This window comes from Brettanomyces nanus, chromosome 1, assembly GCF_011074865.1.
Source record: "Brettanomyces nanus chromosome 1, complete sequence".
In the NCBI taxonomy this organism is placed as follows: Eukaryota; Fungi; Ascomycota; class Pichiomycetes; order Pichiales; family Pichiaceae; genus Brettanomyces; species Brettanomyces nanus.
The window spans coordinates 3686080-3706762 of NC_052374.1; the positions used below are offsets into that span (position 1 = coordinate 3686080).

Below are 20683 nucleotides of genomic sequence, written 5' to 3' on the forward strand. Positions count from 1 at the left end.
CAACGGTTATTCTTGTCTTGTCTTTGCTATTCATTGTGTCAATATCTGTCTGTATAAATTGTATGCATCGAAGCTTTGCGGCCGCCTTTCGTGGACACAGAGCTTTGCAGGTTAATTTTATGACGATTCCCAGGAGAAATATATCAATGACCGATTACAGCGGATGGAGCCGAGAGAGCTTGATTAAGAGAATTCATGAGTTGGAAAGAGATCATCCAGAGGATATCAGAAAGCGTAAAAGGAGAGAACAAAGAGACATAGATTTTTCCAAGTATCGAACACGATTGATCGGATTGAAGTTTGCGTATTTGGGATGGGACTACCAGGGACTTGCTATTCAAGGACTACCTACAGAGCTTCCTACCGTAGAGGAGAAGATAGTGGAGGCATTGCAGCAAGTGAGATTGGTGAAATCTTGCGATACTTCAGAATTTGAGTTCAGTCGATGTGGTAGAACTGATAAAGGAGTCAGTGCTATGAACCAGGTTATTTCATTGAAAGTGAGGTCGAATTTGACAGAGGAGGAATTGGCAGATCCGGCCAATGATGCTAAAGAGCTTGATTATATAAAGATGTTGAATCACGTTCTTCCGCCAGATATTCGTTTCCATGCGATCTGTTTGCGTCCTCCTGTGGGTTTTGATGCACGATTCAGTTGTAAATGGAGACAATACAAGTATATCTTCAATGGAGAAGCATTGGATATTGATAAGATGAAGCATGCGGCACAATTTTTTATGGGACAGCATGATTTTAGGAACTTTTGTAAGATCGATGGTTCCAAGCAGCTTGTCAACTTTACCAGAGAGGTGTTCAATGTAAGTATTCATGAATTGGACGATGAACCAGGATATTACGTTCTCAATCTAACAGGATCTGCATTCTTATGGCATCAGGTTCGTTGTATGATGGCTGTTCTTTTTACCATCGGACAAGGATTGGAAAGCTGGGAGATGGTGCCTAGACTAATGGATATCAAGGTTTTTCCCGGACGTCCAGCCTATAAGTTGGCCCACGATATCCCCTTGATTTTGTACGATTGTGGATATGATGAGAAAACTGTGGAGTGGACGTCTGGACCAACAAGAAAGTACGTCAGTCACACGGGTTTGAATGGGGTAGTTAACGATTACAAAATCAAAGCTGTTGTTACTGAGTATCTAGAGAAAGTGGTGAAGAAGAGTATTCCAGAAAAAATGGATAAAGTGATTGTGAAATTAGGTGACGGAATGGGCCAAGTGATGAGGAGATTCATTCCATATGATGAAAAACAGAAACTAGAGATACCGGATGTTGCTAATGCACGTTGGAGGGCTCGGAAAAAAAGGCATGCAGAACAGATGGAAGTTGAACCTGAGTCCTTCCATAAACGTAAACGAGAGACTGTATCAGAGCTTGACGCTGATGGAATTTTGGGAACGGATGATTAGGAAAAATAGTCACGTACTAATTCTTAATAATAGTGATGAAACTAACCAAAAATAGGAGAAACTAGTGCTAGTCTTCCGAAAATGAAAATTGGGCTGTAAATAAAGCAAGAAACGCCTAAAGAAGATGTTGTGAAGGCGTCTTCTTGTCAGCTTATCGTTGTAAATATATTTCGGTGTAGTAAAATGAATGAAGATAACAAAGAAAACACAATGTTACTATGCAAAATGGGTAGACTGGTGCGTCTGAAGAGTTGGGTGCATACTACAGTTGTTGTTTGATTCTGCTGTTGCAAAGAAGCAAATGGGAAGCGAGAAGTAAATATGCATGGAATAAGAATATTCGACAATAATAAAATAATGAACGTGCAGGCTTCGGTGCATAATAAAGCATCCACTGATTATGAAATCGGAGGTGTGTAATTCGTCTGGCCATGCAAATTCCAAAAGTCTAGAAGACAGGTATTTGCGTTGTTTGTTCTTTAGGTTGGCGAGATCTCTAGGTTGGTGAGATCTCTATTTTTATGCAACCCTGCATCGATATCTGCCTGCATTCATATTGATAGATCTTCAACAAGCACTTTGAAAAAGAAACGATGATAGCATAAGCCGCTGCCGCATTCTTTTGGATGTTTTCTTCCTTTTTTGTTCTCTATCCGAATTTCTTTTTCTTTGCGCATGATGACTGCCCAAATATGCCTTGTGAAGACGACAAACGAAACCAATTATGGTTATCAGAATGGTAACAATCAATATGCATCGTCGAAGAGAAGATTGATATTGAACTTCTGTAATTCAAGAGCTTTGTTCGAACAGGAAAGTTCTGGTGTTTTTGTTCATGCAGTCCTTCCAAACAATGGATTCCATTCTCTATGTCATCTGAAAAGCTTTCAGGTGGGCAAGTTCATTGATGTGCGTCATTCCGAACCTCACATTCATAATTAATAATGCAACCACCTAATTACGCTAGGGCACTGGCTAAACCATAGCCTCTAACGCAGTCCTCTGTAGCTCATGATGTCTCGCCATCATCTCAAATCCAAAGTCGTTCAACCTCCGGCCTTTATGTGGATCTCATTTTTTATCTTAATGCCGCTCACCATCTACTACCGTATTTCGGAAAGCTCTGATATTCATGCTGCAACTTATTCCCTGGAGCGACACGAACAATACAATGAGCTTTGAATAGCATCCCATGTCTCAAAAAGTGTTTTGATTTGTAGTTTATATACATTTAACCCTTATGAATGGATCTCACTTTTGTTCTTTTGGATACCAATAACCATGATACTATTGCTGTGTAGGCTCAAACTACTGAATAGTGTTTTGAAACTGTTGGATGCAAATTTAAGAATTAGATTAAACTAATCAATATCATGCTTGCGCCATTTACTATGATGGATCAAATCATAGGAATTGAAATTCAGATTTATTCAACTGAACAAAGTAATATCTTTAGAAAGCAATAATTTCCCAGATAGTTTAATGGCTAGAATTTTCGCTTGTCACGCGAGGGATCCGAGTTCAATTCTCGGTCTGGGAGCTTAATTTTTTCTAAATATTTTTTTCCCAGATTGAGCATCCTTCTGTTGTGTTAACCAGTCAAGAGGAGCATCTGACAGCTGTATGAGCGCAGAACCGGACTATTATTCAGAGGATATTCCTCCTCCAGAAGATGAGAGTGAGATTTTGGAATGCGAGCCAATTGTGACAGAGAAGGAAAAGACAAACGGACTTATAAAGAGGATTGAAGATGAAGGAGTTAGTGAGAAGAATATCGAAGCAATTGATGATACGGAAGTAGTAACGATTGAATCCAGAAGGGCTTTTGAGAATCAATTGATCCGCAGCATAGAGAATATTGACTTTGCTAGGAATAGAGGTTATCATGTGGAGAGTAAGAAGAGTACACGAGCCGAGACTTTGATTCGGATAAGGAACGAGATTAGAGAACTTGAGATGAGTGATGGAGAAGGTGATAAAGAATCTGAAACGGAGCTCAAAGAACTTAAAAAAAGAGTGGAGAAACTAAGTTTGGGTAAGAATAAGATCATAGAGACTTGGAAAGAGGCATTGAAAGGAAGGTCTATAGACGAGAGAGAAGAAGAGGTTAATGGAGAGAGAGAGATAGAGCCAAAAGAGAGCGATCTTGAAAATATAGGAGAATTGGATCTGCGACTCAAAGAACTAGAAGAAAAAGTAGGTATTGGCGATTATGATGATGGATTGACTCTTCAGGATGCAGTCAATGACTTGTATAGACGAGTGAACCTAACCATGAGAGATGGGATAGGACTAGAAGAAACAAGAAAGGAATTTGGAGCGTTATCAGAGAATTTAGAGGAATATTTGAAGAGATCGAGACAATTAGAGGAGAGAGAAAAAGCAGAGATTGTGCCATTAACAGACCAAAAGATCATTAGAGTGTATGAAAGACTTAGATCAATGCCGGAGTTGGACAAAGTTGTTCCTTTAATGGTTAAGAGACTTCAAGCCACAAACAAGTTAGTGCTAGAAGCATCTGGGAGTGTTAGTTTTATGGCCAGTTTGGAGCAAGAGTTTTCAAGAATGGAGATACAATTAGATGGATGGGAAGGAAAACTAGATAAGTTGGAGGAGATACTAAATAAATAAGGATCTATTTGGCGACAATTGTGACGACATCTTGGTCGTGGACCTTGTGACTAAGACCGCACTTTTGAGGAGCTACACCAAACTTGGATGACGATCCCCAAACCAATGCGTACTTGAACTGATCCTTGAAGTCTTTGTGGATCGAATTACATACATCTTGTATCGTGGATCCGGCTCTCACCACCATAGGATCGCCAAAATCTGGAGGCTCTCCTCTTCTCTTGGTATACATACGAATCAAATTGAGTCTGTACCAGATCTCTTCCACCACATCATGAATACCAAGCGACAATTCACATGACATAACTACCGTATTAGGCTGTCGAGCTATACGATCGACTTCTTCCAATGAAACTGCATCTATCTTGTTATATGCATAAAGACATGGAATATACGCTATTCCCTTCTCATTGATGACATCGACAAAATCATCAACTGTGACGTTCTCATCTCGGATCATCACGTCCGCATTGTGGATCTTGTTGTCCTTCAAGATGTTCGAAACCATCTTTTCGTCAAGATATTTGGGAGGATTTAGTGAATTCAATTTGATTCCACCGGACGTTTTCACTTTTATTGCCATGTTGGGCGGTTGCTTATTGAGCCGAATACCTATGGATTCCAACTCTCTTTCCAAATTCTGCCTCTGTTGAGAGAACTTGGTGGCATCCAACACCATGAGAACCAAATCGGCTGTCTTAGCAGTGGCCACCACCTGTCTTCCTCGTCCTCTTCCCTCGCTGGCACCTTTAATAATACCGGGTAAATCAACAATTTGAATCTCTGCTCCTTCGTAGTCTAAAACTCCTGGAACACATGTTAACGTAGTGAACTCATACGCTGCCGTCTCCGATTTCGTCTTTGTAACTTGCGATAAAAAGCATGACTTTCCCACAGAGGGATAGCCAATAAGACACACACGGGCATCTCCACTTTTGGCCACCTCAAATCCAATTCCCTTGGCACTGCTGCTTCCAGGCTCTGGCTCCAATAGCATACGCCTGTACTTGGCAAGCTTACCTTTGAGAAGACCCAAGTGATACTCAGTGGCCTTATTCTTTTGGGTCCGAGCCATCTCATCTTGAATCTCTTTGATTTTCTCTACAATATTCACCATTTTGCGTGCAATCAATGAAGAAGATCTGACTGACTTGAAGATAGAAGCGGCGCTTTTTGAACCTCTGAAAAATTTCCATTTTCAAAACCTATTCGGGCTACATTATTAATATTTGCACAGTTCATTTATATATAATTTGTTAGCCATCTCTTGGCTCTCATAGTTCAAAGCATCTTATTTAATTGAGTGTAAACTTCTTCGTCAATATATCCAATCTTGTATAAGTATGACTGAAGACTTTTGACAAGTTGAATAATCTCTTCACCACTAAGATTGATTATCACTGTCTGAAGAAGGTTTCCAATATTTAATCGGTGCACGGAAATAAATGTTTCGTAGTACAAGTAAGAGAACGATCCCATAAGGAACTGACAGTCCATTCTGTCCGTTACACCACCATGACCAGGGATGGCATCCCCAAAGTCCTTAATTTTCAAGGCTCTTTTGAGACCAGATGCAAAGAATCCACCGAATGGTGCAATCAATGAAGCAAACATGGAAATAATCACGGCATGCAGATATATTGGTTTTAACTGAATGTAATCTTTCTTCAATAACAACGATAGATAGCTTGGAAGACGGTATATTTGGTGAATGAAGATAGGATTAGGATCACACTGGATACCGGACAGGCAATTAACGGCCAAATCATTGGTGAATGGACATATAAGGTATGCGTTAGTGCAGAAAATGTACGTGAGTAGTAGAGACATGAGAATGGTGCAGAACCAAGCCCCCACAAATCCTTCGACAGTTTTTTTTGGAGAAATGGATATCAATTGAGTTCTTCCAAAGGTGATACCACAAATGTAGGCAAAAATATCATTAGTGATGACCAAACCAACAGGCAGGAGGAACCATATCATGCCATGCAGTATATTGTTGACAATGCAATGTCCCTGTAATATGACCATAAGTAGGATCATGTGGGTAACACTCAATTGAGTAAACTGATATCTTAGGTAACCCTTCTTTAAGGAAGCGACAAATCCAACAAAACCCATAACATACAGACAGTAGCAGATGAACTTGTGATGCACGGCCAATTTAATGGCAATCTCGCTGGTATAATCAGACTCAATCAGGTAAGTAAGCGAGTATTTAAGAAAGGACCGACCTTCCAAGTAAAAAATCGTGGTTATAAGAAAGTACCAGTTCAAATAACTAGTATAGCGTAAATCACGTTCACTGGCTTTAGTGGTAGTGATACTTATCAATTCTCTAAACACTGCTACTTGCACCAACAGAATAGTGGATATTATCCAGAACGGACCCATACCAATGATAGCAAAGAAAAAGAAAAGCATAATAAGGGTCCATATTGTCCTGACAATGATGGCCTGTTTTTTGCGTTCCTTCTCATTAACAACGGGTTCTGTGCCCATTTCCCCAGACTCATCAGATTTTGATCCCTCTATCAAACAATCCGACGCTGAAGATGTGGATTCTAACGGGGAAGGAGACTTGGCTTTGCGATGTCTCACAGATGGCATTTTAATTAGGCGAAAACAACAAGAATAACACAACAAAGAAGATAAAAGTAACAACAAAACAACCAAACAAGATAAACGGCGCAAAATGGAGGATCAAAAGGAAAAAATTAATTCAACTTGACTTTTTGTCGAAAAAATTGAAAGGAAGTTCTGGAATTTCTGGGGTAGAGAAGTTATCAGTGAGCCGAGTACTAAATGAAGCACAGTAGGAAAGCAGAAGAGGTGTAAAGGTTGTTAATCAATCTTGATGGTGACTAAGGACATGTGAAAATTAGGCAGACAATGTAGAAGCTGACGGCGATGCCCAACAACGACGCTTTTTCATGTGATTATTCTTTTCGTCGCGAGAGTGTGGAGACTACCGGGATCACGCGGGGGGGGGGGGGAAGACAGGAAGGGGAGTTACTTGGCACGGGTACTTGGCACGGAAGCACTCTCAATTGAGTTTCAAGAACATTCAATATAAATTAGATTACAGAGCAAGGAATATCAATTGCAAATGAACAGGTCATGAGGCCGGGACTGTAATTGAAAGAGTTTCTTACATATACCTCTCAAGATCGTGAATACCAAAGACAATCAGCATGAGTCCTGTTCTTCGGAGGTGTTTCTTAATTAGGAAACACGGAAAAACTTTGTCGGGTAAAACCGTTGAAGAAGAGACGAATGATAAATAGACATAGGTTATCATATAGAAGGGTATAAGAATTGAATATGAATAAAGATAATGCAGGAAAAATAGAGAAGGTGAAATTGACGCCGAAGTATCAGAATTTGGATAGTAGTAAGTTATTAGAGAGGATCGATGACGATATTCAGAAGCTTAACAGGCTTAAGACTGTTCTTCAGAAAGAAGCCGAGGGGAGGGATATGAAGGAGCAACAGGATCAGAAAGGAGTGGATAAAGTCGAGGAAGATGCGGAAGAACAAAAAGTGCTAAAAGATGGACAGGATATGGGTGATGATGACTGGAAAGATAATTCTAACTCAACATTGATGAAAAATGTTGATCCCAGACAATTCAGACGGTACGAGTTGGCGTATGATCGGGTCAAGGACTTTTATTTGGAGCAGCATACCAAGCAGACAATTGCCTACAATATACAGGCACGGATCAACTTCAAGACTAAAGTGAGAGACAGAATGTCAGTTTGGGATGCTCTCGTTAAACTTAATAAACTCCTAGATGAGAGCGATCCAGATACAGAACTTTCACAGATTGACCACGCTTTGCAGACAGCAGAGGCTATTCGACGCGATAATAAGCCTCGATGGTTTCAATGTGTTGGACTCATTCACGATCTCGGCAAGTTACTTTATTTCTACGACTCTCATGGCCAATGGGATGTTGTTGGAGACACCTTTCCAGTCGGATGTCGATTTTCCAAAAAGATCATCTATCATGACTTCTTCAAGAAGAATCCCGACAACCGAAATCCTTTATACAACACCAAGTATGGTATCTATTCTCCCCATTGCGGCTTAAAAAATGTCATGCTCAGTTGGGGACACGACGAGTATATGTTCAATCTTGCTAAGGAGCAGAGCACGCTACCACCTGAAGGTTTGTCTATGATAAGGTATCACTCATTCTATCCATGGCACAGAGAGGGTGCTTACAAATACCTTATGACGAAAGAGGACGAAGCAGACTTGAAAGTGGTGCAAACGTTTAACCCTTACGACCTCTATTCCAAGACTGACATCCGTTACAAAGTGGAGGAGCTTAAACCGTACTACCTGGAACTCATTGACGAGTTTTTTCCAAACAAAATAGTGGAATTTTGAATAGCTCTCTAATTAATGAAATGTTTATGAAATAAATGTAACCCTTGAATGTCCATTCCTATAAAAATACAAATACTAATCTATAATGGTGATAGTCAAATTCACCCACCTACTCGAGCAACTGAATTATACCAAAACTTTGTTCAATACCATAAGTACCGGCCTCTTTCCAGTAGTCGTTAAAAGTAGTCAAGATGGTGACGTTAGTACCGGCAATATCAAAGATACTTTGAAGAGCGATCTTTTGATTTGCAGGAGAAGGAATATTGCCTCCATTAGTAATACCTGCACTTGGATAACCTGTCTCGGTAACCCTAATATCCATTCCTGGACAGGACTCCTGAACAATCTCGATTTGTCCCTTGACAAAATCACCAGAATCAGCAGCACTAGAGTAAGTGTCGAAATAAGAATGTGGGTTAATACCAACAAAATCAATGTCTGAACTTGTACATAAGGAAGGATTATCCTCATAAGTAACAGGTGGTTCTGAAGTTGTAACCAAACCAGTGTAGCCCGCGTCTTGTAATAGAGTCTTCACGCTTGCAATTTTGCTAATAAGTTCATCAACAGAGCAGTACTCGCTGATGATGGCCTCATTGCCGATTGTGATGAAGGAAAACAAAGTCCAATCAAATCCCGAGCTTGAGTCTGTAGCGGCACTTATCAAATCGGTGACTGCTGTATCAATGGAATCAACACCAACATCAGAAATCCAGAAACCTTGATTCACCTGCAAGCCAAGAATTGTAGCAATAGGCAAGACTGTAGTCAAATAGTTACAATCATTACCGTAAATTCTAATTTCACCTATTTGTTTTGATTTAATCAACGTTAAATCAGAATAAACGGTATCATAGGACTTGCAACTGCTGTCATTGTTGTAAGGTGAATAGACAATTGCACTTGGATGACCAGTAAGGTAATCAGATGACGATGACGATGAAGAAACTGCTGTGAAAGCTGCAGCAGAAGTAGCAGCAGAAGTAACAGCATCAACAGCTTGAGTGCTCTGAGTGCTAACAGCAGCTTGAGAACTCTGAGTGTCCTCAGTAACCTGAGTGGCCCCCGCACCTGTCGAGGTACCAACAACATTACTCATGCCAACTAAAGCTGTAGTTGCAGCATTTTGAGGTGCAGAAGTGCTCGTAGAAATCTCTTCACTACTCTTCACAACTAGAACAGCAGTAGAGGTAACAATTACAGAAGATGAAACAAATGTAGAAGTATTTCCATCAGGCATCACGCTTGTAGAAGTAGATTTAACCGTGGTAGTCACCGGTATTGAAGTGGTTTGTTGACTTGCAGCAGCGGCTTGATATGTGGAACTAACGCTTGCCTCTGCAGCTGTAGTAGCGGTGGCGACCGCTCCTTCTGGAGTAGCAGAAGCGGTGGTAGCATCAAGAGTATCGGTACTTGAAATCCTTGGATAAGAAGTAATTGGAACATTAACATCAGTAGCCACGAATAATGCTCCCGGACGGCTAATGACATCGATAATGTGAACAAGGCCATCGGAAGGCTGGGCGGTGGAATCAGGATCTGAAATAATGACACTAACAACACTGCTCTCATCATCGCTTGAGTCATCATTGACTTGAGATTGAGCAGTGGTGACAATTTCAGAGGTTGTAGCAGATGCAGTAGCGGCAACGGTAGCACCATCTTTGGGGCAAGTGGTAGTGGTCAAGGTAACAATTTTAGTGGTTGCCTTGACAGGCGTTGTGGAACTTGTTTCTCCACTAGTTAATGTCCGTGTATAAGTAACTGTTCCAGATATGAAAACCTCAACCGGGTCAAGTGTCTGCGTCACAATAGCTGGGTCAGCATTGGCAACTGCATCTGCATCTGCCTTTCTTTTGAAAAGAAATTCAAAAGGTATTGGCAATGCCAAAGAGGATTGCACCAGGAGTGCAATCACTATTAGGGAGAGTTGCATGTTCTGTATGTGAATGTGATAAGTTCGATTAGTCCGAAACTATAAAATCAGAGTGAAATCGCAGATGAACAATTTAAGGTTGGATTGCTAAAGTATCGTAGTGTTACATGTCATTAAAATCGATTATCACCTTTATATATACTCTGATAAATGACTATTGAATAGGCAAATAGTAACCTCGATTGGAAGTCTAGAAATACAGCCCCCCAGATCACTTCAAGATACTCTCATAGTTAGACTGCATGAAATGCGTTAGAAGCTATTTTTGCTCCACCATATTTAGGATCATGATCCGAAAGAGGATGGCTGGTCCACTGACATTCCAAATCTGGGCTCGAGATCAAAAAAAATAATTTTTTTTAGAGTGGCTGCAGTTAAATTTCCTAGTTGGGAAACTAAAAGAAAAAACCGATTCAATTTCCTGTCGGTGACTGCGAAGTAGATCAAGGAATAATCAGGAGGACGCCATCTTCTGTATACCTTAAACATTGATCCGAACTTTTTGGCCAATAAAAAGTCCCCATCATTTTGTGGAAACCATTACGAATTTCTTCTTATTGCTAGCCACTTTCAAGAATTCGTACCCTCCTGAAGCAGAGAAACAATTGACCAAAATGGGTTTTGGGCCTGCTCTAATTGAGCATTACTTAAGTTGAATAAGACCTCATTAGGTCAAAAATAAACATATTGATCTGGCGTCTAAGTTACAAATAAGAAGAAGAAGAAAAACCTATATTTGGATCAAAACAAAAATGGAAATAAGCTAGGAGCGATAAAAAAAAATGATATTAGGGACTTAATAAAATGTAAATCATCTGCAATCAGTCGTAATGGATACTTTAAGAGAGTTGCCACCAGCTCCCTACGAAAACGTTCCAGCGGAATACTTGATGAGACAGAAAATCACAATTATGGGCTATCCAGAGGTAGCAAACTTAGACGATCTTAAAGCGCTGAGCCTAGATGACGAGAATGTTGAACCGTTCGGTCTTGTCAATTCTTACTTGCCACTCACTCTATATACAGTAGCTATTGCATCAGGAGCAATGCTTTTTGGATATGATATTGGAACAGTTGGGGCTATCGTTGATATGTCTGCATTTGTGGAGAAATTTGGAGACAACGTTACAACAAATCCCAAAAGTTTCCACGATTTGACTAAAGGGGTACTCATAGGCATTTCAAGCTTAGGTGGATGCATAGGAGGACTAGGCACCACACAATTAATTCCAGCCCTAGGTCCCCGTTGTACAATTTTCATTGCAGCTGTATGCGTATGCTTAGGAAATATGACTATACTCTTATCAGAGGTATGGTTTCAGGCGCTTGGAGGGAGATTAATCTATGGACTAGGAAACGGAATGGTTTGCGTAGCCTGCCCCATGTTTATCAGTGAGTTGGCACCAACAAGAACCAGAGGTTTGTTTATCTCCATCCTTCAGTTGCAGATAACTATTGGTATCATCACTGGAGCCATCACCATGTACGTCAGTAACAGCGTTTTTGGAGACAACAGAAACAACTTCTTTCAGTATGGTTATCCTCTTCTTCAAGGAATGGCTTTATCGTTAGTCGCGTGTGCAGTTATATTTATGGTTCCGGAATCACCTACTTGGCTTGTGTCTCAAGAACAAGATACCGATAATTTTGAGAAGGCTAAGTCGTCTGTAGCGAGAAGTAGAAAACTACCATTCGACCATCCCCTGGTCGAAGCATACGTTGAAAATCTAGCATCAATGACCAAAGTTATTACCGCAGAAGAGGAAGGTAAAGATGCATCTGTGAGATTGCAATCTTTGAGGAGAGGTCAACCAAAGTATCTTCTTAGAGTACTTACAGGAATCGCCTTATCGTGCTTTCAACAAGGTACCGGAATTAACTACTTTTTCTTTTTTGGAACATCCATCTTCCGAACAGTTGGAGTAAGCAATCCCTACTTGGTGCCAATCTTTTTTGGAACAGTGAATTTAGTATTTTCCGTAGTCGGATTACCAGTCATTGCTCGCTTTAAAAGGACCCAACTACTTGTAATTGGCTCGAGTGCACTTGGCTCTGCTCTGTTTATATTCTCTACAGTGGGCCTATTTGCGGCAAATACTACGGCCGGAAGTGTGACCCTGATTGTTGTCTCGTGTGTCTTTATAGGAATTTTTGCAACCACTTGGGGTCCATTGGTGAGCATTGTGGTGTCAGAATTATATCCACCCCAAATTAAGGTGAAAGCCATGGCAGTCTGTGGTTGCACTGGGTGGATAGCTACGTTTTTAGTTTCATTTCTGACACCACCTTTAACAGACCTTTTGGGATTCGGCCTGGGATACATTTTTTTCGTGCTCACGCTAAGCAGTATACCATTTATATACAAGGTTGTTCCAGAAACTCGACATTTGGAAATCAATGAGTTAGATGCCATGTACGAGAATGACCGCTAGTAATAAACCATTTTTTTTAATGGGTCAAAATTTGTACTAATTTATTGTTGAATTAGAAAGAGGTAGATAATATTAACTAATAGGAAGAAGGCTGGACCTTTTGGTAAGCACCTTTAGCTTGTTGCTTGCTGAGGTTATTGAAACCACCAGCAACTCTTTTAGCCTTCTCGGTCTTTCTCTTTTCCTTATCAAGCTTCTTCTTCTCTTTCTTGACCTTGAGAGCTTCCTGAGTCTTTGCCTTTCTCTGCTCAGGTCTCATAGAACGTCTCTCTTTGATCAAATCCAAAGATGCACCAACGACGGCTCTCTGGTGCTTGACAAACTTTCTTGCCCTCTTCTTTTGAACTTCTTCAGTAACACCCTTCTTGTGTTGCTTTCTGAACAAGACAGTCCATGCCAATCTTCTTGGATTCTTTCTCTGGTGGAACAAAGAAGTGCTTTTAGAGTTTTGGAATCTGAACACCTTGGAGTCACATCTGACGTAAAGAATACCTCTACCTGGGTAGATTTTAGAACCGGAAAACGAGTCAACTTCGACCTTCATTGTGCTGTGTTGTTCTTATTCTTGATGCTGTTTTGCTAAGAAACTACAAGAGAACTCTTTATGTAAAAACGTACGAAGAAAAAAACTCGATGAATTTTTTAATCGCTAGCTGCCCCTACAGGGAGCTTCCCTGGTGGAGTAACTGTAATCTTGGCGGTGTCCTGGTGGAAGAAAAATTTTGAGATCGAACTGAAATTTTTTTTGCTGCCATCTTGAACAGTCACACACCTGACACCAGAAGAAAAGCCTTGACGATTTTTCATTTTTCATGGTAAAAAAAAAAATTTCAGCGGATTTGACTTTGAAGTCTTGTTCAAGTCTCCTCTTCTTTCTTCACCACAAATACACACCAACTAATCAAATTAGGCCGGAGTGACGAACAATACACAGAGATGGTCAGTATATTTCTACTAGGATAATCAGCAGGAAAGAAGTGCATACTAACATGCAACTATAGGCATTAAAATCTAAATCTTCAGATAACATGAACTCCAAGCTTTCCTTGGCCATTAGGTCAGGAAAGTATACCTTGGGTTACAAATCGACCGTTAAGTCCTTGAGAAGAGGTAAGGCTAAGTTGATTATCATTGCTGGTAACACACCAGTTTTGAGAAAGTCAGAGTTGGAGTATTACGCTATGTTGTCTAAGACTCCAATCTACTACTTCCAAGGTGGTAACAATGAGTTGGGTACTGCTTGTGGTAAATTGTTTAGAGTCAGTACTTTAGCTGTCTTGGATGCTGGTGACTCTGACATTTTGTCTGCTGTCGAGAACTAAGGATAATTCTATAGATTAATTACAGTTGATTAATAATGGTGTAGTAGAAGTAGGTCCAAATGGGTCCAAATGGTCCAAATGGTCCAAATGGTCCAGACGGATCCAGCTGGGTTCAGACGGGTCCAGACAAGTCTAGATGGCTTCTGCGCATTGTTTCGTAATTTTTTCTGTCCGGAGCTCTGACGATCGGGGTGTACGGCTATGTCAATGATTAGCGAGAACAAGTGGGGTAACACACTAATCATACCAAAATTATTGAAAGATGGAGATGAACTTGATGTACAATAATGCCTGGAAGGAGTTTGGAACGAGCTTCCCTACGAGTCCATACTCTATGTCAAGCTGATTATAATTGCTTTGACAAATCGGACAACCACCTCGGGCACAGTTGGTCGAAATTTGAACTACCAAGTTGGAATAATAAATCGTGGAGAAAAGCCTGACTAACAAGGTGGCCAGGTGTCCTAATGGAAATAGCCGTGCTTTGCCCGGTAGATCGCCCTTTCAACTCCCCAGGGAGCGGTTGGGACAAACGATTTTTTCCAACGTGCGAATATCTCCAATCCGCATTTTATTCCTTTGTTACTCTCTAACAGTTTTTCTTTCTTTCTAAGTATCCAGATTCAATGAGCAATTCTAAAGAGGAAACTACTGGCACTACTAGTGCACTAGGTACTGACTCGACTACGGAGGTTACCGAAGCTGAGGAGTCGTCGCCTATTAACGAGAGCCCGCTATTTGACATCTATATCCGATTCAATGGCGATGAAGAACGTGACTACTGTTTCCAAGTCCACGCAGACACCACATTTGGTGAATTGGTGAAGATCTTTGACACTCTTCCTTTGAACCTTTCTCCGTCTATTTTCTACGAGAGAATCCCTACCAATTTCCAACTCTCCACGGAACCCGGTGTGTTAACCAGAGAGGGAGGCCTCTTGTTTGGTGACAACGCAGGCAAACAGCAATACTTGAAGCTTGTTCGTAATGACGATGTCATTTCTGAAAAGTCTTGGCCTGGACAGCTCATTATTCCTGTTTTTCCTGAGAGAAGTTTCCTCAAGTATTCTCTAATCTCCCTATTAGCCGTTTGGCTTTACACAGATTTACCCGATTTCATTTCCCCTACTCCTGGAATCGGTTTATTGACTGCACTAATGCGGGTTGCTGCATACATCTTAACAAACGTGCTAAATTTCAAGAGTTTGGCTGATAGCATGCTAGAGAGTGTCCTTTCTCCCACTCCTATTGCAGCTCAGATTCTTTTCTTTGTCTTGCATATTGCAAAGGTTCTTGTCATTTACTTGGTTATGTGGCTTGGTGCATTTAACCCTTACTCGATCTTCAAGAAGGCCCCTGCCATCCAGAGAGAGGCCTTGGTCAAAATTGGCTGGACCAGCTCTAAGAAGGCTATTGCCATGGATTTCAGTAAGGATTATAGAACCTACAGAACTTCCAAAGTTGGTGGTCTTTTACAGGCTCACAGACTTGGATTGTTGGACAAATTGAGATATACTACCGTCAATTTGGGTCCCGGTGAAGGATTCGATTCTCCTCTCGTTTGGAACTTACCTAAGGACACACCTGATGATGGAAAATTCCTTCTCTCTTACTCCTATTTGAAAGAACAGGAGGAGTTCTTCCAGGAAAGATACTCGAAGGTGAGCGATTCTGAATTTGCTTCTGAGTATAAACATTTCAGAAGATATGGACCATTTGATGCACCTGAAAAGGTGACCAAATTCTGTGATAGGAGAATTATGATGAAAGATGGTGACATTACCGGAAAGCCTTTCCCTGAGGTTAAGGAGGACGAGAAGAAGGACGAGAAGAAGGAGGATGAGAAGAAGGAGCCTAAATCAGTGGAAGGTAAAGAGCAGACACCTTTACTAGCCGAGAAACAGTAAAGCCCTTCCAGATCTTTGTACTATCTTTGCGCTCTATCTTACAGTCTGTCTTTTCTTTGCTAGCTTCAGGAGTGCCTTTTTGTTGTCTTTTTGTCCTTTCTCTTGCGCTTTCCTTACTGTGTACATCTTTAGAATGAATTATTAACCTTGTATTTGTGTATATTAGTCAAGAATGACGTCGTCACGCGCCCAATGCTTTTCGGGTGTAATTGGATGGAAGAAGCTCATCTCAAGAATGGCTGAAGAATACGATCTTTTTGACGAAAGACACATACACTCTTCCAAGACTTCCATCACATCCTCCCAAACTTGGCTACCTTCTGTCTTGATCACTTCTCCCTGCTCGCTGAGGTAGTGTAATCCCTCCCAGGCAGGTGAATCGTCTGCAAATGTATCACCTTCTTTGGCATCGTCCTCCAATGCCTTCCGTATAATGTAGCCAAGAGCATGCTTATGTTCTGCTATAGGCAGGTTGCATTCAAATCCCAGTCCATGCTCTTTTGCACATTCCTTCATGGCTTTGATGCCAAATACATTGGTAAGCTCAGCCAATGCCTCGGTATCATCAGATGAATTGAAAAATGGGAATCTTCGAGCAAGTAGGGTCAACAATATGACACCTGCAGACCAGATATCTACGGAAAAGGTCTGATTGGGACACTTCATTAATACCTCAGGAGCACGAAATCCTCTAGTACCGGCCCTGTTGGCTCGTCTACCAGGACGGGGGTCGTCTCGAAGATAACCACGCACCATAAGATCATTTTCAAATGAAGGAACCTTTTCGTCTAATATATGATGCGCACATGGACAGAGATTGATATCTCCCTCGGTCTCTTTCTCAGCCAATCCAAAGTCAACCAATACACCATGTCTAGTGAATGGATCATACAAGAAGTTGGTCGGTTTAATATCACGATGAATGATCCCCCCTTGATGCACATGATACAAGGCTGTCAATAGTTCTTCCATATACTTACGGATTCCCGGCATCGGAAGATCTCTGTAAAAATCCCTGAAATCCGCGTGCTTGTAGTATGGGAGAACAGCAATAACTTGATCTTCATATCTGACAGCATCCAACAAAGGTGCCACTCTCATTGACAGGTTAAAACCTCTAAGCAGTTTAAGTTCGTTTAATATTCGCTGTGGTGAAGACGTAACATATATTCTCTTTAAAGCCACAAGGTGGTACTTGTATTTGTGTTTATGCTTATGTTTGTGCTTGTGATCATCAGATTCTTCTTCATACGGATCCTGAAGGTTCTCGGCTTTGTAAACAGATGAGAATGTTCCCTCACCAATCTTGTCAAAAAGCCTGTACCTTTCCTCGAGACCGGGAAAGGACTTCAGCACACACGAGATCTCCTGCTTCACAGAGTCCGGAATTTCATCTTCCCCGGTATCAGATGATGAAACGGATGCACTGGAATCTTCAGGTTTGGAACCGAGCTTGGAATCCTCAGGTCGGGAATCCTCAGGTCGGGAATCCTCAGGTCGGGAATCCTCAGGTCGGGAATCCTCGAGCTTGGAACCCTCAACCTCGGAACCCTCAACCTTGGAACCCTCAACCTTGGAATCTAACTCAGAAACTATCGAAACATCAAGCAATCCCTGTTCATGCTGATATTGACTGCCTCCCATCTCGAAGAGTTTCGGTTTCTTTACAAACTTAGAAGGTAGCCTTAGTATCAACTTCTTACCCTGACTCTCACGTGATTTGAATTCATCCATAAATGGATTTTCTTCTTTGCCGCTACTTAAAGAATCCTCCGCAGACCTTTTGTGCGATTCAGCAACTGACATTACCTCTAATGTTATAAAAAGGCTATGAACCATCTATCTTTGTATTTACCTATAAAACATTTGCTTGATTTTTCGCGTCAAGTAGCGTCGCGTCGCGTCAGCCACAGCCACAGTCGCGTCGCGTCGCGTCTTCTAATCAACCACTGCTATGTCTTCATCATCAGCTTCTTTCTTGAGAGTCACAAAACAGAACGAGTCTCTGGCCTCTTCAACAGCTTTCTTCAATTCGCTTGACTTCTTTTCTGTCCAACCAGATTCCTTGCTTTCATTCTTAATCATAGGATTGTTCCTATAGGCCTCCTGGAATGTCTTACATTCTTTCTGTAGTTCAATCATCTTACCCATGTCACCGTTACCAGAGCACACAATCACCACCGAATTCTTAGGAATCGCTCTATATACCTTCTCAAATCTTTGACCAAACTCTTTGTAAGCCTGCCCTTCGCTTGAAGTAAAAGGAGCCTCTCCATTCTTGGGGAAGTTCCAACGCTTGGCAAATTCAAGACCCTCAAATCTCATATACACGAAGTCATGCAATGAAGATTTTTCCACAAACTTCTCAACCACATCATCATCCGAATGACACTGAATTCGTTCATCCTCCTCGCCGAGTTTTCTTGGACCTGAGTAATCTAGCACCAATGATGACTTCGGTATCTTAATTCCATCTGATGCCGTCACCATCTTGTTGCAAGTAGCGATTCTGGAGAACATTGAAGCCATAGTTAATGTTCTTCCAAACAAAAATCCTTTCTCAAGCTTCAGTTTAACTAGATCCACACAACTGGTACAATCTTCCACGGAATCATGACCAGTATCCTTATCCTGGATAGTCCTGTGAATATAAGTAGACATAAGGTACTTGAGTGATGGTTTTGAAGGTGGTCCTCGAGGATGATCAAAGCACTGTGCTGTGTCTATAATATTTGGATGCTTTATTTTCAACACGTTCAAGTCCGACTCTAACGAATGACCGATTAGAATGTCATCTGATGACACTTTACTGATAATCATATCTTGAATATCACTTAATCGAGTCGTAACATTCTCTAGAAGCTTTTCTGAAATACCCGAGTACTTTGTTACATAGTCCACGATCTCTTCCTCAGGTTTAACAAGCTCATCAATCAACGTTTTTCCATCCCAGTCCGTAAGAGAAGCTCTAGTTAACACTTTTCCACTAGTAGAAAGACACATTTCACAATCAATGGCAAATATTTTGCAACCAGGATGATCAACCTTTACTGTACTACGATAATCATCGGTCTTTTTAACCATTTCCTCGGTAGCATCAGGAACATCCTTATGAATAGGATAATCATTGGTCAGTAAACTACTCAATGAGAGACACAGCCCTTCAAGACTTATTTTCCTATTTCTATTTTCCTGAAACATCTTTTTTCTCTCCTTTTTGCTCAATGGGAAAGTGGCCAATGATACAAACAGAGGATACACGGCTTTGCCAGAACCTGGCATTTTAAGGGGTATAAGCCTTTGAAACTTGTCGCTGAATTCCTTAAGTTCGTCACGAACATTACGAGTACTCAATTCTTGAGGAAGTTCGATCTTTTGGTTTGGTTCAAACCCAAAATCCTTCTCCTCAAGACCTCGAGCGTGTATGAAGATAACCTTCTCAATAGCCCTTCGATTACCAACCTTACACCAGCGAGGCTCTTTATTGTAGCCAGTAAGAGAGTACATGATCAAGTCTCGAAGATCATGAATATTCGTCTTGGGTTGAATTGTTGGAAAGGTCTGGAGATTCGGATCAACAGCCTGAAACTTCCTTTTGCGATGCCTCAAATGCCTCGTAGATGTGAAAGACGGAGAAGACTGCTTTCTTCTCTTTCTATTCTGGCGCTGGTCCACCTTCGACGCCGGAACAATTGTCGAAAGTTCTCCAATTCCAGATTTCGGCTCGGAATTGTCTTGATTACTTATCGGAGTCATATGGAAGGATTACTAAAGAGAAACGACTTCGCAGTAGATCTTCTAAATCCTTTTACAAGAGGATGAAAATTTATTTAATTTGTGAACATAAAAGGCGAGTTCTTGAATAAATGCACATAAATAAACCGAACAAACAATAAGCACTTGTAAAGTGGCTATTAGTTGAGAAAATATCTGACATGAAAACCAGTCCGCCCCACGTCCCAGGCTGAACGCAAATATGCCTTTTCGTGCCTTCAATGAAGACTTGGTATACCCAAATTCAGTAAATTGGGACTCCTTAAAAGGGCTCAGAAAATACACCATCCTTTCACTTATTTGACCTTTGCTAGCATATTGAAGGAATATCACCTACCAGGGGCGGGAAAACTCGAATACTCCAGCCGCCGTTTCAAGACTAATGAAAGCCTGCCTAAAAGGTAATTGAACAATAGAAAATATTGAAAAGGGTTCAAGATTTTCCTTGCTTAATGTGGTGGCGGACAATCCAACGCAGAGTAAACGAGACATAACTGTTTCTTTTCTCGAACGTTTCTTTTTTGCTTCTCAATTTCTTGGCTGTTTTTGCGACTTTGACAGTAATCAGGTTGAAACACGGCACCAAAATCTTCTGAAACTAACAAAAACAATGGTCTTTATTTTATTTTTGTCATCTTAGCATATCATGGATGAAATAAATAAAACGAACATTATTAAAATCGGCTAACATGTATGACCCTTGGCGGAAACGAGACATGTTGAAAGGCCAATTATGGCTCTTATAGATTTCTTGTTTGGGACAGTAAAACTGGGCTAGTTGATGTGCAGAGAAGTTTCCATTTTAGTAGGAACGGGACGTATCTTAAAGAATGAAAGTCTTCATTAGAAG

General features: G+C 41.0%; 12 protein-coding genes and 1 non-coding gene across 13 annotated transcripts; 7 read left to right on the forward strand and 6 right to left on the reverse strand.

Moving 5' to 3' along the window:
* Positions 1-146: 146 nt before the first annotated feature.
* On the forward strand, positions 147-1430 carry FOA43_001732 (uncharacterized protein; the record flags this gene model as incomplete). Its single annotated transcript, XM_038922041.1, has 1 exon — positions 147-1430. The coding sequence occupies one exon, from the start codon at positions 147-149 to the stop codon at positions 1428-1430; it is 1284 nt and encodes a 427-aa protein (XP_038777969.1).
* A 1468-nt stretch (positions 1431-2898) lies between these two features.
* FOA43_001733 lies at positions 2899-2970 on the forward strand. Its single transcript has one exon. It is a non-coding gene; the product is annotated as a tRNA-Asp (tRNA).
* An 83-nt stretch (positions 2971-3053) lies between these two features.
* On the forward strand, positions 3054-4032 carry FOA43_001734 (uncharacterized protein; the record flags this gene model as incomplete). The annotated part of the gene is made up of 2 exons (XM_038922042.1): positions 3054-3956; positions 4012-4032. 2 exons carry the CDS (start codon positions 3054-3056, stop codon positions 4030-4032), a joined length of 924 nt encoding a protein of 307 aa, XP_038777970.1.
* Positions 4033-4065: 33 nt separating this feature from the next.
* RBG2 (Ribosome-interacting GTPase 2) lies at positions 4066-5178 on the reverse strand (the record flags this gene model as incomplete). The annotated part of the gene is made up of 1 exon (XM_038922043.1): positions 4066-5178. One exon carries the CDS (start codon positions 5176-5178, stop codon positions 4066-4068), a length of 1113 nt encoding a protein of 370 aa, XP_038777971.1.
* Positions 5179-5342: 164 nt separating this feature from the next.
* Positions 5343-6671, reverse strand: FOA43_001736 (uncharacterized protein; the record flags this gene model as incomplete). The annotated part of the gene is made up of 1 exon (XM_038922044.1): positions 5343-6671. The coding sequence occupies one exon, from the start codon at positions 6669-6671 to the stop codon at positions 5343-5345; it is 1329 nt and encodes a 442-aa protein (XP_038777972.1).
* A 714-nt stretch (positions 6672-7385) lies between these two features.
* FOA43_001737 (uncharacterized protein) lies at positions 7386-8459 on the forward strand (the record flags this gene model as incomplete). The annotated part of the gene is made up of 1 exon (XM_038922045.1): positions 7386-8459. The coding sequence occupies one exon, from the start codon at positions 7386-7388 to the stop codon at positions 8457-8459; it is 1074 nt and encodes a 357-aa protein (XP_038777973.1).
* A 109-nt stretch (positions 8460-8568) lies between these two features.
* Positions 8569-10398, reverse strand: FOA43_001738 (uncharacterized protein; the record flags this gene model as incomplete). The annotated part of the gene is made up of 1 exon (XM_038922046.1): positions 8569-10398. One exon carries the CDS (start codon positions 10396-10398, stop codon positions 8569-8571), a length of 1830 nt encoding a protein of 609 aa, XP_038777974.1.
* Positions 10399-11228: 830 nt separating this feature from the next.
* Positions 11229-12429, forward strand: FOA43_001739 (uncharacterized protein; the record flags this gene model as incomplete). The annotated part of the gene is made up of 2 exons (XM_038922047.1): positions 11229-12320; positions 12382-12429. 2 exons carry the CDS (start codon positions 11229-11231, stop codon positions 12427-12429), a joined length of 1140 nt encoding a protein of 379 aa, XP_038777975.1.
* A 477-nt stretch (positions 12430-12906) lies between these two features.
* Positions 12907-13374, reverse strand: RPL24B (60S ribosomal protein L24B; the record flags this gene model as incomplete). The annotated part of the gene is made up of 1 exon (XM_038922048.1): positions 12907-13374. The coding sequence occupies one exon, from the start codon at positions 13372-13374 to the stop codon at positions 12907-12909; it is 468 nt and encodes a 155-aa protein (XP_038777976.1).
* Positions 13375-13858: 484 nt separating this feature from the next.
* On the forward strand, positions 13859-14152 carry RPL30 (60S ribosomal protein L30; the record flags this gene model as incomplete). The annotated part of the gene is made up of 1 exon (XM_038922049.1): positions 13859-14152. One exon carries the CDS (start codon positions 13859-13861, stop codon positions 14150-14152), a length of 294 nt encoding a protein of 97 aa, XP_038777977.1.
* A 626-nt stretch (positions 14153-14778) lies between these two features.
* Positions 14779-16059, forward strand: FOA43_001742 (uncharacterized protein; the record flags this gene model as incomplete). The annotated part of the gene is made up of 1 exon (XM_038922050.1): positions 14779-16059. One exon carries the CDS (start codon positions 14779-14781, stop codon positions 16057-16059), a length of 1281 nt encoding a protein of 426 aa, XP_038777978.1.
* A 162-nt stretch (positions 16060-16221) lies between these two features.
* Positions 16222-17865, reverse strand: FOA43_001743 (uncharacterized protein; the record flags this gene model as incomplete). Its single annotated transcript, XM_038922051.1, has 1 exon — positions 16222-17865. The coding sequence occupies one exon, from the start codon at positions 17863-17865 to the stop codon at positions 16222-16224; it is 1644 nt and encodes a 547-aa protein (XP_038777979.1).
* A 132-nt stretch (positions 17866-17997) lies between these two features.
* Positions 17998-19815, reverse strand: FOA43_001744 (uncharacterized protein; the record flags this gene model as incomplete). Its single annotated transcript, XM_038922052.1, has 1 exon — positions 17998-19815. The coding sequence occupies one exon, from the start codon at positions 19813-19815 to the stop codon at positions 17998-18000; it is 1818 nt and encodes a 605-aa protein (XP_038777980.1).
* Between the last annotated feature and the right edge of the window lie 868 nt (positions 19816-20683).